Source organism: Bos mutus, chromosome 4 (assembly GCF_027580195.1).
Source record: "Bos mutus isolate GX-2022 chromosome 4, NWIPB_WYAK_1.1, whole genome shotgun sequence".
NCBI classification, from domain to species: Eukaryota; Metazoa; Chordata; class Mammalia; order Artiodactyla; family Bovidae; genus Bos; species Bos mutus.
The window spans coordinates 74,444,779-74,461,166 of NC_091620.1; the positions used below are offsets into that span (position 1 = coordinate 74,444,779).

The following is a 16,388-nucleotide window of genomic DNA, read 5'->3' on the forward strand; positions in this document are numbered from 1 at the left end:
AAGAGCAATGCACAGTAAACTTTTTTTTACTGAACCTTTACATTGCCTTATGCTTTACTGTTTACACAAGTATCCCCCCATGCATTCAGCAGAGTCATTTAGTACTTATGATACCCACCCCCATAAATTAACCATGGTTAATGTCACGGTTATCGCTTTATAGGTAAAGACACTGAGGGGAGCGTAAGTGACTTCCCTAATAGTACATGTCGGAAAGAAGACCAGAACCCCAGGTAGTTCTTTCCAGTCAGTCTCTGTGTCTCTCAGAGATGAGAGATTTATCCAAAGAGGACCAGAATTAGCTTCTCCCAAGTGTACGATGCAAGAACCCATAGATTTGGACTCTGGAGTAGAATCTACTTAGCTTTCTTGATGGATGCTATTTCCTTGCCTCCAAATGAAATGAGTATGATAAATGTAGACTGCTGCACATCTCTGATGTTAGAAATTCTTAGCCGCTGTCTTCTTCCCCTGGTCGTCTTATTGCTGAGACCAGCTGGATCTGTCCATGTGTTAGCTAGAGAATTTGAACTTTTAGGCAAATGAACAACTCAGCTGTCTCACTAGGAGTCCTGGGTGTCTAGAATTTGCCTTTTTCTCTGATCCAGCAGAACTGTGAGCTTTTGATTTTGAGTTATTTTAGACATTGAGAAAAGTTGTGTTTTTCCAGTCAAGGAAAAATGTAGAGACATACACATTTGCTAAAGTAGTGCCTTCCTTAAATGCCTGTATTGCAGCTCTGTTATCTCTGAGAAACACTTCCAGTTTATCATTCCTGTATTTATTCCAGCTTCATTGTGGAATACTTTATATGTACTCAGTATTATGCTAGGTACTAGAATCCAACAATGAATAAAATATAGACTCTGTTCTCAAGAATCAACTATGAGAGCTAGAGGGAGAACAAGAACATGACTTCTTTCCTGCTATTTTCTTATCATGCTAGGGAAAAATAAATTATGTTGCCTCTCATGCCAGGGTGAGAGCTCCCTTCTAAGACCCATGGCTGGTAACCATGCAAGCCCAGCCAGACGCTGTGTTTTTTTTAACAATGGGCTTACACCAGTACTAAGTACATTAGCACCTACCTATTTTAGTAAATATCAACTCAAAGATAATATGACTTTTTAGCAACATAAGCCAATAATTGCTGAAATAAAAGAGAAATATTTATCTCTAGGAATCTATATCTGCTTGGTATTTTGTCATTCTTACAAGTAAATCTGACATTGATCGGATTAAATGTGAAATTGAATGCTTGTTCATAATCTTTGATGATTCTGCTTGTTCCAGCTAATTTTTGCAACTATTCATTTCCCTCTAGGCGATGACTGCTCTATTTTCAGTCATGACCTTCCCAGTTACATTAAAGATAATTTTGAGTCGGCAAGAGTCACTGAGGCAAACTGGGAAACTATTCAAGGTGGAGTGATAGGAAGTGGCTGTGGGCAGCTGGCACCCTATGCCCATGGGGACTCTCTCTATTTTAATGGCTGTCAGATAAGGCAAGCTGCCACCAAACCTCTGGATCTCACTCGAGCAAGGTAAAAAAACTCCTGTGTTGTAGTTCAGATACAGAATCAGTCACAAGCACATCACTGTCCATTGTTAGATATGATCATGAATTTCATGGCACAGGTGTCACTAAGCAGCAGAAACTTAATATCAGCTGAATTTGGTATGAGAAAGTATATGTTTTCACAACTCAGAATTATGATTTGCTTAAATTTAGTATAGAGTTACCTTGTGAGTGGTGGTAACATAGGCATAAGCTTAGAGAAATGGCCAAATATAAAAAATAGAGAAGTGTATCACAGTAACACAGTGCTATATGTCAGTTGTATGTCAATAAAGTTGAAAAAGTAAATAATTGGTTATGAATAATCTATGTAGATAATTTAATGTGGACCATATGCAACCACGTAAATACAAATATGAGTGTGAAGATTTATAGTAATGAAGCATACATAGTCCTATATTTAGCATGCTGCTACTGCTAAGTCACTTCAGTCATGTCCGACCCTGTGCAACCCATAGACGGCAGCCCACCAGGCTCCCCCATCCCTGGAATTTTCCAGGCAAGAACATTAGAGTGGGTCGCCATTTCCTTCTCCAATGCATGAAAGTGAAAAGTGAAAGTGAAGTCGCTCAGTCATGTCCGACTCTTAGCCACCCCATGGACTGCAGCCCACCAGGCTCCTCCGTCCATGGAATTTTCCAGGCAAGAGTACTGGAGTGGGGTGCCGTTGCCTTCTCCATATTTAGCATGCTGCTGCTGCTGCTAAGTCACTTCAGTTGTGTCTGACTCTGTGCGACCCCATAGACAGCAGCCCACCAGGCTCCCCCGTCCCTGGGATTCTCCAGGCAAGAACACTGGAGTGGGTTGCCATTTCCTTCTACATTTTTAGCATATGTAGCTACAAATGGAAATGGAAGATTGATGGTTGGATAAATGGAAACTTTAAAAGTTCACACAGTTTAGGAACTGCATGCTAATGTAAAATAGAGAAGACAAAGGAAAAGAGACCCAGGAGGGTTGAATTTTTTTCCCCACCTGCCCTTCCAGCTCTGCACCTAAGCCAGAGCAAACACAGCTTTTTGTCTGCCATACAAGTAACTTTGCTTTAAATTGATTAGTGCATTTACAGGTTTAAGTCTAGCAGTTTATTTGACCACCTATTAATCACTCTGTTAATCACTCAGGAATTTTATTAATCACTTTAGGAATCTTATAAAGATAGATTTCCTGTGTTTAAAAACTATATCTTCTAAGGGCAAGGATGCCTGTGAGAAGCACATCAAACACAACAGCAGACATGGTCCAGAGCCTGCATGTCTAACTCAGTTTTCCCTCTTCTCTGATCTCCAAACATCTTTTCCTAAAATAAACATGATTTATCCTTGTCCAGATTCTGTTCAGCTTGAAGCTATTTATAAAAAGCATATAGCATAGAGGCACAGTTCTTGAGTCACTAGCCTATTGTGTTCTCCCTTTGCCTGGCCAAGAAATAAAGCCATTCTTTCCTTCTCCATCATAAAAAGCATATAGAGTAAATAGTATGGCTTTATTTCTTTTCTCTTCCATGTCCTCAGCTGCCTATTTGGCTGATATCACCTTGAAGAAAACAGAAGGTGTTTCAGGAGAAATGTTCTAAAAAGATTTCTAACATCAAAGGAAGAAAAAAGATCTTTGAAAGTCAGAATTGTTTTCTCTGTGTAGAACACCAGCCTTCCAAGCTTATTTTTCATATGTATGATGTAAAAGATAGTATAAATAAATTTTGTTATTTATATGACTTAGTCATAAGACTGGATGCTTCTATTTTTACCATATTATGAACTTGAAAATTACAGAACTTAGAAACAAGAAAGATAAAAAAAATAAAGTAAGATAAAAAAAATAAAGTATAACTCCTTGAATACTACCTGACTTTTGTTTAAAAATGAATTCTCCTGTGGTTTTTTTTTTTTTTTCAGCAAAATCATGTTTGTTTTGCAAATTGGGAGCACATCACAGACAGACAGCTGCAACAGTGACCTGAGTGGCCCCCACGCCGTGGACAAGGCCGTGCTGCTGCAGTACAGTGTCAACAATGGGATCACCTGGCATGTCATCGCACAGCACCAGCCAAAGGACTTCACCCAAGCTCAGAGGGTGTCCTATAACGTCCCCCTGTAAGTGCCCAGAAAGGAAAATCAACAGTGTGTGATGAAGTTATTTGAACAAACACCACAAAGTCAGTGGTGGCAGAACCAAGACTAACTAATCCAGATATCCAAAGTTGTGTTACTGTTTCCTGTTGGGACAACTGACAAAACTTGGAGCCAGGAATAAGAGCAAGAGGGAACAGAGAAAAACAATTAAATACCAAGGTGCTTTGTGCATATTTCCCTCCCAGTAATGTGTTTCTAGTCCTTTAGAAGACAACATTTTAAATCTCCTGCTGGGTACACTGATTTGAGAATTTGCTGAGGATAGGTAGGTTTGTCAGTTTTGCCTGGCATGGTACCCTAGTATCTAGCATCTAACCCATCACACAGAAGGTACATCCCATTTGTTGACTGAAGATGCAGCTCTTCCAGGTCCTAGTGGAACAAGGGGAAGAAATGAGAGAAATGTAGAAGGATTGCAAATCCTTGAGTAGCCAATAAAATGTGTTGCTGCTTAGAAGAATACTGTGACCTAAGCAAATCTAAATTCCATACCCAAAGTTCTGTTGATTTAGAGTAGCCTATTGTATTTACCAGAAAGTTCTCTCTTTTCTAGTGTTTGACCTGTCTTCTTATCTGCAACCTAGGGAGGCACGGATGAAAGGAGTTTTATTGCGCTGGTGGCAGCCACGCCACAATGGAACAGGTCATGATCAATGGGCTTTGGACCATGTGGAGGTCGTGCTGTGAGTATCTGATACATATCATCTCATGTCCATTTCAGAAAGGTTTGAAATTCCTTTGATATGGCATGCTCCTTAATTCAGTAAGAATTGTTCCTGATGAGAAACCCCTACAGGATCACTTTGGCTTCCACTCTTCCACAACTGCAAACTATAGCTCTAGTCAACAAGTGATATTACAAGGCCCCGAGTATAACTTAATGTACCTTAGAAAACTTCAGTAAGTAACAGTTTATATAACAGTTTGACAATATTAATTCAATGAGATCAAACGGAAGTCTCCAGGTAAATGGAATCAGTGCCTTCATGAAGTCTGGGTTGCCTTATAAAATGGAATGACATCCTGAAAAGAAAAAGGATCTGTGCTGGTCGATGTGCAGAGAATCACTAGTTCATGTGCCTGATTACAAACACCTGTCCAAGCCACAGATGCCCGGGGCATTCTTCCATTTAGTGACATGGTCAAAACCAGAACAAAGAATTTGGTTTCAGATTCCTCGTGATTTTAATCCTAGCACCTAAGAAGTCAAGGGTGCCCCCTCCATGGTTTCTCCCATAGAATAAGGTTGTCAGCACTCTCAACTAGCTGGGTTGACTGTTCCACAGAGAGATGACTTGCTTTTTCTCTAACAATCTAGTTCCTGTAGAACTGGAATGCTTATGTCTCGGCGGGTTCGGACTGATGGCTCCAAGTGGTTGGCAAGGAGAGGCGAATCTTCTCGGTAGATAGGTTCAAATGTTCATTCTGTTTACCAAATAGAAAATGAAATCAGCCCTTTGGCTGATTTCAGTCATTTTGAAAGCAAATTTAAATGATTAATTGGTAGGAAACCTACCAGATTTGTTTTCTTTCAATCATAGCCATGAGCTGAATTTTTCAGTCTTGAGTTAGTCCTTGTCCTAGTTTTCACTGAGGCACCTGCTTGCATGGCATCCATATCAACCCCCAGATCCAAGAGCAACCCAGTCCCTACACAAGCTCCCACTGCGCTCTGCTGCTTTGGACCACTTGCTGGGCTCTGCCTCCATATGAGAAGGTTGATGTTTATAGTAATAGTCCAGACTCAGTTGACTCCGTATAATGAGGCTGATGTTTCACTTAGATTTTGATCTCCTCAGACTGCCTTATGCCAGGAGACTAGACTAAGCTGGGCTCTAAAATAAATGATTTTTGGTAAGGTCAGAGAGAGCAAGATATCCAGACAAACCAAAAACCAACCCTACATCCATTCTTCCCTGGCTACTTTCCTTTCAAAGGAGCGCTTCTCAATCTGATTGAACATGAGATACACTTAAGAGCTTTTGGAAGCATCAATATGTGTCCCAGTGCCCATACCCATCCCTATGGATGGTGTGATTTAAACTGATCTGCAGTGAGACCTGAGCATCAGTCTTTTTTAAAAGCACCTCAGTTCATTCTAATAAACTGCTTGAGAATCAGATTTAGAATTAGTAACTACTTTTTGTCTTTCAAGTCTCTCTCCCAGACAGTTTACATTAATGGAGCTTCCTATCCCTGACAAAGCATTTCCAACTTTTATGAAAAGTTCAAAATTTGACAGTCCTCAATAGAAGGCAGGGTGCTAATACTGACCTTGGGTGGATATAACAAATCTTACATGTCATGTGTTTGAATAGATATTTCTTCTCCTCCCACCCAGCCGAGCAATTGCAGTTATCCATTTTGGATTTCAAAGGCTTATCATCACCACAGTTCCTTCCCACAGACTAAAATTAAAGAGTAGGTGGGTCAGAAGTACAAATATACTCCCTGGTATGAAATAACCCCTTCACAACTCAGGAGTCAAATTGGAGGTGACCTGCTGCCTCAAAGGTTCACATCATACAGTTCCCAAGGGAACCTTCTGGTATACCTGGCATTGGTATTAATTTTTATAAGCAGCTGCCAGCTTCATGATATTCTCGTGATATTATTACAAGAATCAACCTAGTGTTTCTGGTATTTTCTGGAGCAATAATCTACATTTGTAAAGACTTTACTTTTATTCCGTCTCCAGAATTTTAGTACTTTGAAGAATTTATCACTTACCAGCCACCTGTCTGCTCTTACTCTGTATGATTTTCTCAGAGTCTCAGAAGACTAAAACATTCTGAATGAGAAAAGGTCATTGCCTCACATGCAGAGTATTACATGACTTGAGTTTTATTCAGAGTCTTCTTTTCAGTGAATGATTTTAAATTATAACTTTATACATGTAACCATAAAATTTTACATATTGATAAACATATGTATACATTATTATATGTTAAAATTTGTTAAAACTAAAGGAGTTACTTTGTTTTCCTTCTTTTTTGGAAGGAAGAAATATTTCATAAAGTTGAGTTTAATCAATAAGTTGTTTTAAAAATACCAAAGAAATTATCTTTTTAGAACTATATTTTTGATTTTTTGCTTTTGTATTAGGATTTAATATGTCCATGCCACTGTATTCTTTTAAACTATGTCTTTTCAGAAGAGTCACAAAAAATTTTAAGGCATTTCTAGTCAGTATGCCTTCCATAGCTCTACATAATTTTTTTAATTCATTCATTTAATGAGCTTAAAATTAAAGTTCCAGATGATTCAGAAAAATAAAATAATTTTTCCAAGTGTCTTTCAAGCAGATAAACACAAAGAAACCAGCCAAGGTTCATGTCACAGTTCACAAATATTACTAATTATATCTTTGCTGCAGCAGATGTATTTTTAGAAATAGGTGAAATACTCCCATAAAGCCCTATTAAATTCAAAATCTCATCCTAATTAATTATACTTTTGTATAATAACAGTTATATAAACTAAGATTGTTGGTTTTCTAAGTGTGGCAGGAACAGGAGGCTGAGGTGCATACCTAAAGAGATACAAGCCCTACCTAATTGAACACTGCAAATAGGGCAACTGATATGTTTTTTGCAACCAATGGTTGGAGGTATATATTTTTAGAATATATTTTCTTTTCTGAGTAAAGATTGGCCCTAATATAGCTTTATTACCATAGTTTAGCTCTTTTGCATGTGCACTAAGGACACATGCTAAAAACTCCGAGAAAGAAAACCCGTGGTCACGCATGGTATCTTGAGTCTAACCTCAGTACTGCCCGTATTAGTGAGAAGATACATGAGTTTGATGAGAAAAAAAAAAAATGGAGCACTTTTGAAAATATTTCAAGGTTTAGGAGTGCATCCTAAATGAACAAGATACAGAACATATTTTTAATTTAATAGTTTAATTCTAAAATACTCCATCCAGAAGGATTTGAGTTTCATAAATATGGATATACAGAATAAGCCCCACACCATAAAGATAAAAACCACCGTTTTGGCATTTAACAAGCGAAGTCACTTATGCCTTATGCTTGTTTGAGAGTGTAATCTCCCCACTCTGATGATTTTTTCAATAAAACCTGTACATGAAAAGCACTTCGTGATGATTAGCCCTGGCTAATCTGCCACAGAACAGATGAACCAAATTGACAGATCACTTTTTCCCAGCCTCACTAGCTTACAAAAAGTCCTCATCTGTAAAGTCTGAGTGATGCAGCGTAACACAGTCATTGACAATCAAGTGTCAGAAACCTAATTTCTCTGAATTCATTGGCTAGTGTAGAATATTTGTTTTTCCGTAAATGTTTGTGAATACATTTGGGCAGATCCCTCACAAGATCCATGCTGGTGGGGTCTTCTTAGGATAAAAGAGAATCCTTTTTTTTAACCTTTGTTGCCTGGGCACTCATCCTTCTATCCTAAGAATCTCCCTCACCCAACTATGCATTTCATTCACACATCACATTTCCTGTGTATGTGTCTTAAGTCACAACCTGTCATGTGTATGATGAAGCGGGCTGATTTTTGCATGTGTACCTTGAAAGCAAATTGCTCAGTAAAGAGTCAGCCTTTGTGAATTCAGTTACCAAAAAAGTGAATTATCACCACATTTGCTGAGAATTGAAAACCAATATGTTGCTAACTATGGTCTTAAAAGCATTTATCAGATTTTAATAATATGAGTTCCATCATGGCCATTCCCTCATGCTATTCATTATCAAGATACTGTCATATTTTTGGCACAAATGATTTATGGAGAATAACGTATTACATTTGTTGCAAAGCATATTTATCCTTCCTTAAATTTGATTATGTTATTTGATATACAGGACTTACTATTTCTAAAAGCCCATTCCTTAATATATTCAGGAATAAGTATCTTCTAAAATGTAAATAATTGAAAAATCAAATAATAACATTTATGGTAGTTATTAAACTATTACTTTCATATTTATGCTTTATATGCAACATTTATGCCAAATGTAGTACTGTAGCTACATGTACTTTGACACATATGGTTATGAGCAAATATTGCATGTTGCATTACATAGAAAAGTTAAATATATGTATATACTAGGTATAGAAGAATAAGGAATAACTTCTTTAATTTTTATTTTCAAAAGAGATGAAAAATCGTATATTGCGTCTAAACCTGATCAGACTTTTATGAGTAATCACAGTGCTGCATGTGTTGAAAGGCATTTTTTAACTTGTGTTATATTTCATTATTTGCTGTCATTGGTTTTCTACTAGAGTAAGGTAAGTCCTCTTACTAATTCTGGGGAACTGTTTACTAAGTTTCATTGTTATTACCTATGTTAACTGAGAAATTTTGTGGAAGACCTTTGCAATTGAAAAAAAAAACTGTGAAAGCAAAGTTATATGTAATATTGAGAAATACTGGAACACTTGAAACCTGTATCATGTAAACTCGGTGTTCAGTCAAATTGTAATAAATCTCTGATGTATACAAACAGCATAGACCAGAGTGCCAATCAACATGCCTTCATTGGACTGCTTGACTCTGTGCCTGGGATTTTCCTAGGCGTTCTCGAAATACGAACAGTTTATAAGTTTGTTATGAGAGGAAAATGTAAATAGAAATGTGCGCACAAAAGCTATGGGCTCTGATTAAATGTAGTGTCTTTCAAAAGATCTCTTGTGCTAGAGATGATTGAGAATGCCTGGACTTCTCAAATCTATTCTGTTAATAAATGAACCAGCAAAAGGGAGTGGATTTATTCATAATATTTGTGAGTTCTAGATCCTATCCTTAGGATCTAGAAAAGGATTGGCCTTTTAGAATACGTATCTACATTTGCTCTCTAATAGGGATACTTTTGGAGAAGGCAATGGCAACCCACTCCAGTACTCTTGCCCGGAAAATCCCATGGGTGGAGGAGCCTGGTGGGCTGCAGTCCATGAGGTCACTAAGAGTTGAACACGACTGAGAGACTTCACTTTCACTTTTCACTTTCATGCATTGGAGAAGGAAATGGCAACCCACTCCAGTGTTCTCGCCTGGAGAATCCCTGGGACGGCAGAGCCTAGTGGGCTGCCGTCTGTGGGGTCGCACAGAGTCAGACACGACTGAAGCGACTTAGCAGGGATACTTTAAAACTTAGGAAAGAAAGTATACTTAGGTAAGACTGGTATCCTTAGGTAAGACTTAGGTATCCTTAGGTAAGACTTCTTTAACATATGTTTACATTTGGAGATACTTTAAGCCTAGGTAAGAAGGTAAAATGGTTATCGTTTGTTAAACATCTGCATATTCTGCTAGAAGTTTCATTTCCCCAAAGTACACAATATCAGATACTATTCTCATCCCCATTCAGTAGGGAAAAGAAAAATGAAGTACTCTACATTTGTGAGATATGTGAGCCCATATTTACGTATATCCCTCCTGAAAATGCAAGGCCTTCAAAGTAAAATGTACAGCATCTTCTATGCAGGGCAGTTTAATTGATTAGTTTCAGTGGCAGTTTCCCATCTTACAATCATCAGTATTTCTCTGAAAAATAATGGCAGTCACTGGATTCTTATTTTTGCATTGATATAAAGCATTACTTATTATAAGTTTTGATGAAAAATTAATTACTTAACAGTACAAATAACTAAATTTCTATGTGCTCACATTACTTTTATCAAGTCTCCACCTTCCCTATTTCCTTTAGAATCAACAACAAATCACTTAATTTTTTATAATGATAAATAACTTAAGATAGTGGCTCCAGTGAAGAATACGAGGTGAACATAGTCACTAGTTCTTGAAAAAACTTGCAATATCCATATTTCCTATGAGGGAAGCATATTATTATTCCATATGCTATTTAAAGTCCCTAAACTCCCACAGCAATAATGGAAATTTAAGTTAGCATTTCCAAGAAGTCATTGATCACTCTCGCTTCTTTCAGTGGCTTCCTCAAAATAGAAATTTTTAAATGGACCTAGTTCTATTCAGTCAAGCAAATTGATAAGTCAAGAACCATAGTTGATATGCCTTGGAATGAATATTACCTGCTTTCATTGGAATTGTAATAAAATACTTTCTCATATTAATATTATTGCAGTGAAGAAATAAATCCTTAAAATTCCATCACACCTATAATTATTTTGGTTACTAGTTTATCTATAACTATACCTCTATATTGGAGAAGGAAATGGCAACCCACTCCATTATTCTTGCCAGGAGAATCCCCATGGACAGAGGAGCCTGGCAGGCTACAGTCCATGGGGCTGCAAGAGTCGGACACGACTTAAGCGACTAAACCACCACATACATCTATATGTATCAAAACCAAAAATAGGCTCCCAGATCTGCTCCACAAAAAAAAAAAAAAAAAGACATAATAAGCATGACATCTTTAAACTGGTTTAAAAATGTCCAGTCCCATAAATTAGATATTCTAGAAGCCACTAGTGTTTAGTAACCATGTGAGTTTATTAATGGTCCTTGAAGCAGGGAGCACTTTGGTATAGCTTCCCCTGATGCTTGATTTTCAAAAGCTTATGAACTGGAAAAAATCTGCTTTTGTTAGAGTCCATCCTGTCACCAGAGATACTTAGTTTTATGTAACAAAATGTTTCCAGTGTGCTTTGAAAATGTGGCCATTTCTAATGTGACTACAAAACATTAGCCATATATAACAAACATCTATTGCAAATGCTGAATGCACATCAATATTTGCAGGGATCTAAAGATATGTTACAGATGTATAAATTTATTCAAAATTAAAGGATATCCAATGAATCAAAATGCCTCCTAAAGTAAATATAAGCTCCCAAGCTGGATCTATTATCAAGGTACTAAAGATCTACAACCTGTTAATATTTATTTTTTCACTCATAAAAAATGAAGCAGGCTTCCCTGGTGGATCAGCTGTAAAGAATCCATTTGCAATGCAGGAGACATTGCAGACTTGGATCCCTGAGTCGGAAAGATCTGGAGAAGGGAATGGCAACTCACTCTAGTATTCTTGCCTGGGAAATCCCATAGATAGAGGAGCCTGGAGGGTTATACAGTCCATGAGGTCACAGAGTTGGACACGAGTTAGCAACTAAACAACAAACAATATAAAAATGTAGAATTTAAATCAGTCCATAATAAGTAGTTATGTGGAGAAGTTGCTTTGAAGCCACACATGCACATCAACTTTTGTTCAAATGAAATGTTCCTGTGTTCCCATATATTGAGGTCACTTTCCCATCAATCTGGGTTGCATTGAGATAACTGAATATCCTAAGTGTTCTGAGTTTATCTTTTTTTTATGTAAGATATTTTAACTATTTTAAATTTTCTTTGAGTACCTTATATTTTAAATGTGTTTACAACAGAATAATTTTCATTGCTTTAACTTTGCAATTATTCCTTATAGTTAAAGAGTAATGATTTACAACAGGAATCCAATCAGTAAGTCACCAAAAGTTCAACAAACATGCCATGACCACTCAGGGTCAGGCAGGAGGCTCAGGGCTATGGTATGGGGTGGAGGGGAGTGGGGCACAGCTGCTACACCCAGAGAAGTTTAGTCAAAGGGAGCCAAGATATGAACATGAGTCATCTCCATGCAAAGCAGAAAAGGAACAGTATGAGGATTCAATGTAGGGGTGGAAACCTACTGGCAGGGGTGAGCAATAAGAAAAAAAAAATGTAATACTTGAAAAATAAGGAGAAATTTAGGAAGCTGGGTTGAAGATTATCCAATAAGGCAGGTGGAAGGGACTCAAGGTGAGTTTAAATAGAGATGTCTGTAAAGTATAATAAATGAAAGGACTTGAAAAAGAGTAAAATGAAATGTGTGGAGGACTTAAAATAGCTGGCAAAGTTGACTTAGATAAAAGGATTAGGAATCCTTTTTAACAAGATTAAATCAATGTTTGATGGACTTCCCTGGTAGCTCAGATGGTAAAGCGTCTGCCTACAATGAAGGAGACCTGGGTTTGATCCCTGGGTCGGGAAGATCCCCTGGAGAAGGAAATGGCAACCCACTCCAGTACTCTTGCCTGGAAAATCCCATGGATGGAGGAGCCTGGTAGGCTACAGTCAATGGGGTCGCAAAGAGTCGGACAAGACTGAGTGACTTTTTTTTCTTTCTTTGCACATTACACAAATTTCTTTGCAATTACACATTCGGTGATACTTTCTTGGTATTTATGGTTTCTCTTCAGTGGTGTTTCTTTCATAAGCAGAAAGGATGAGGAGGCTAGCTTAGGGGACCACTGTCATATAATAGCTCAGGGAAATTCAGGGAAAGAGCACACATGAAGTGTCCTAGGATGCTGGCAGGAAGACAGCTAGTTCCAGGCTAATCTTCTGTGACTTAAAGAGGTGAGAGGATTCTTTCTCCTGAAACTTGATTAGTTCAATACATTAGGTCATTGTTCTTTTTTTATAACTAGACTTTACATAGGCAGCAAGTAGTACTTCTCACCACTAATAAATAATATATATTCATTTCCTCCTCCAACTGTGACATTAAACTGCTCAACTTGATTGATACATAGAATATTAACACATCAAGGGAATGGGGAGGACAGTCAAGCTATCTGAAAACAAAACCTGATTTTTTTTCCTCTATATATAATGTCTTCAGAGTATATTTTGTTTCCATTCTATCATTTCTAACATTTTCAGAGGATAGAAATCCAGATTGCAAGTTATTATCATTTTATTTTGTAAACTATAGATCAATGCAATGTCTTTTTATCAAGTTTTAGCACAAATGCTATTGCTTTTTGATTAACTATATCTGATAAAATTCACTTTATTTTTCGAGAGATTTTACTATAAATTTTATTTTCTAATGACATAACATCTATAAAATCCTCTTTTAAAGGTTTCTGTATATTATAAATGTTAGTATAATATCTAGGTAAAACAATTATTTTACATCTTGCATATTTTACATCCTTGCATATTTTATTTTACATATTTTACATCTGGTCTGTTGAGCAGAAGAATACACTGCTCAGTGCAAAATTACTCTTTCCTTCCTCTGTAACCCAATGCAAATTCATATATTTACCTTTATGGTGAAATCACATCACATGACATTATCCTGCTCCATGCACATTTTAGGTGGTGCAGTGGTAAAGAATCCACCTGCAATGCAGGAGAAACAGGAGACGAGGGTTCGATTCCTGAGTCAGGAAGATCCCCTGGAGGAGGAAATGGCAACCCACTCCAGTATTCCTGCCTAGAAGGGCTACAATTCATGGGGTAGCAAAGAATTGGACATAACTAAGCACACAAGCAAGGAAGAAAAGACTTTAAGACAAGACAGCATTCAAGAGACTGAGTGAATTTGGAAAATACTTAAGAGGCTCACTCTTAAAAAACACATTTTAATGCTATATAGAAACATGTCACTCCAGTCCGTGTGTGAAAGGAGTCTGATTCTTTTCAGTGATCTTATGGATAAGGATCCTACTTAAATTACATTTTCCATATCAGAACTTTAATAGCTATCTCTGCCAGTATCATGCATATTTTTACAGGTTCCCAAAATTCATTTTCAGTATTTTTATCAGCTTGATGTTGAGTATGTATGTATGAATGTGTGTGTTCATACATGAGGGGGATATGTGCACATAGTTTTACATCTAAACATTCACTTACACGTTCTTAGTGTCTTATGATCTTTTTTTCAGTAGGGTGTCTCCTTCATAAGGCCATGTTCATAGAACATGACCCCAGCTGCTTACTGTTTGAGGAAGGCAGCAAAATCTGATATTCTGAGAAAAAAAAAAAATTGCTTCTTCATTTTGCCCGAGACTGCAGGAAATAGGAAGATCAAGCTGATTCCGAAAAGAAGTTTGTTTTTCCTTTGTTTTTGTTTCTCAAGCTTTAAATGGCAATGGTTGCTGGAAGAATCAAATTGTCCTTCCTACTTGTTAAAGATGTATGTAAATAAGGTAATAGGTATAGTACACACTTTATCTCAAATTAATTCAAGTCAGCCTTTTCAGAAAGAGTTCAAGAATAAAATTAATAATCCAAAAACAGTTGCAGTCCACTTTTGCAATTAATCAAGAGAATTTACCATTTGTTCTGGTTCAGAGCTAATGAAAAGAAGGGGATTTCTTCAAGGCCAAAGGCAGTGAATGCAGTTGTCAACCTTTAGTTCTTCTGTCCTGGGGTGGTAATGTTAGCATGGCCTATAAACCCTGAGAATTTTCCAAAAAACAGCAGGGTAACTTAGGGCGTAGACTAGATTGTGCTTTCAGTGATGGAACTTACATGCTCTTTCTTTTTTCCCTCCCTGCTTCTATCCTTTCTGATTTTAACAGCACTCGCAAACAAAATTACATGATGAATTTTTCACGACAACATGGGCTCAGGCACTTCTACAACAGAAGACGAAGGTCACTTAGACGATACCCATGAAGAATCAAAAAGTTTATTTTTCCTTCCAATATGTGATGTGTTGTTTCGCATTCTTTTAAATCTCGCACTGCATCTGATATCAGGAAAACTTCTGTGAAGGACTTAGTGATTAACTGAAAGCCCTTCTCAAGACCAAGTGTATACCACTTTCCCACACTGTGAACTAATGACAAGTGACTTATTTCTCATAAGTAAATGTCTTCATGTTGATGTATCTGTGCAAATTGTGATCTGTTGTAATATCAGTTACAGTAGCAGTATTGAAAATAAGAAATAGTTTAACAGAAAAAAAAGTTTAAGCACAAAAGTTTAAGAGATTTTATGTTTAAAATGGCATTTAGTACAGTATTTAACATTCTTGGTCACAAAGCTATTTAAGTGGACTGTATTTCAGCTATGTATCATGTTTTATATGATTAAATTATCATTGTTGGTTCTTTATGTATTCTCTTCTACAATATAACACATTGACACTGTATTTACTTATTACGTTGCAATATTTTTTGCTGCTGAATTTCAGGCTACTTATATTCTATAGAAAATTCATTGAAATACCTACTCATGAAGATAGTTGTAAAGATATTGTATCTCCTTTAATATACCCCTCAAAATGTATGTTGGTTTAGCGTTGTTGTGGATAAGAAAAATGCTTGACCTTGAAATATTTTCTACTTAAAAAAATTGTGGATGAAAACCCTATCTCCCACAAAGGAGTTCCCATTTCCTTGTCTAAAAGATACTTTTAAAGTGTTCTGTGGCTGATGTACTAACAGTAAGTGCCATTTTGTGTCTGTGATAACAGAGTGATTTGTAAAACAGTGGCTGTTTTCATTGTGTTCTCTTTGTGGACTGTTTTTCCTGCGGGTCATATTCATGCCTTCTGATGAAGTTGTACCAACACCAGCAACGTTAGAATGGCCCTGTAGCCCTGAACTCTCTATTAACGTAACAAAAAGGTTGCACTTTAGGGTGAACCAAGCTAAAAGTCCATGCTTAAATAAAAATTATGTTCAAAAACCATTTGAAGTTCATTTGCTGTTTGTGTCTTTATTTGCTGTTTGTATGTAGGATTTGTAAGTCTGGGCAGGTTTGGAAAGAATAGTGTCAGATATATTTACTGGTTTTTTATTGTTCTGTCATTGATAATAGCCATTATGAAGCCACACTTTTCAGTGTAGCCATTTGGTTTTTCCCTATTATTCTCTCTGCAGTCACACCAAGAAAAGTCAGTAAAGAATTCTGAAAATTATTTAACTCCTGAGAATTTTGTTAGCTGCTGC

At 36.9% G+C, this 16,388-nt stretch overlaps 1 protein-coding gene across 1 annotated transcript in view; it reads left to right on the plus strand.

Annotated features, from left to right (window-relative positions):
• The window catches only part of RELN (reelin), a 549,751-nt gene extending 533,617 nt beyond the window's left edge, over positions 1 to 16,134 (plus strand). The window contains exons 61-64 of the mRNA XM_070369659.1: positions 1,325 to 1,544; positions 3,478 to 3,675; positions 4,299 to 4,397; positions 15,012 to 16,134. Coding sequence (XP_070225760.1) covers positions 1,325 to 1,544; positions 3,478 to 3,675; positions 4,299 to 4,397; positions 15,012 to 15,108 — 614 coding nt within the window. The 3' untranslated portion in view covers positions 15,109 to 16,134. The remainder of the gene's footprint in view (positions 1 to 1,324; positions 1,545 to 3,477; positions 3,676 to 4,298; positions 4,398 to 15,011) is intronic.
• Positions 16,135 to 16,388: the final 254 nt, after the last annotated feature.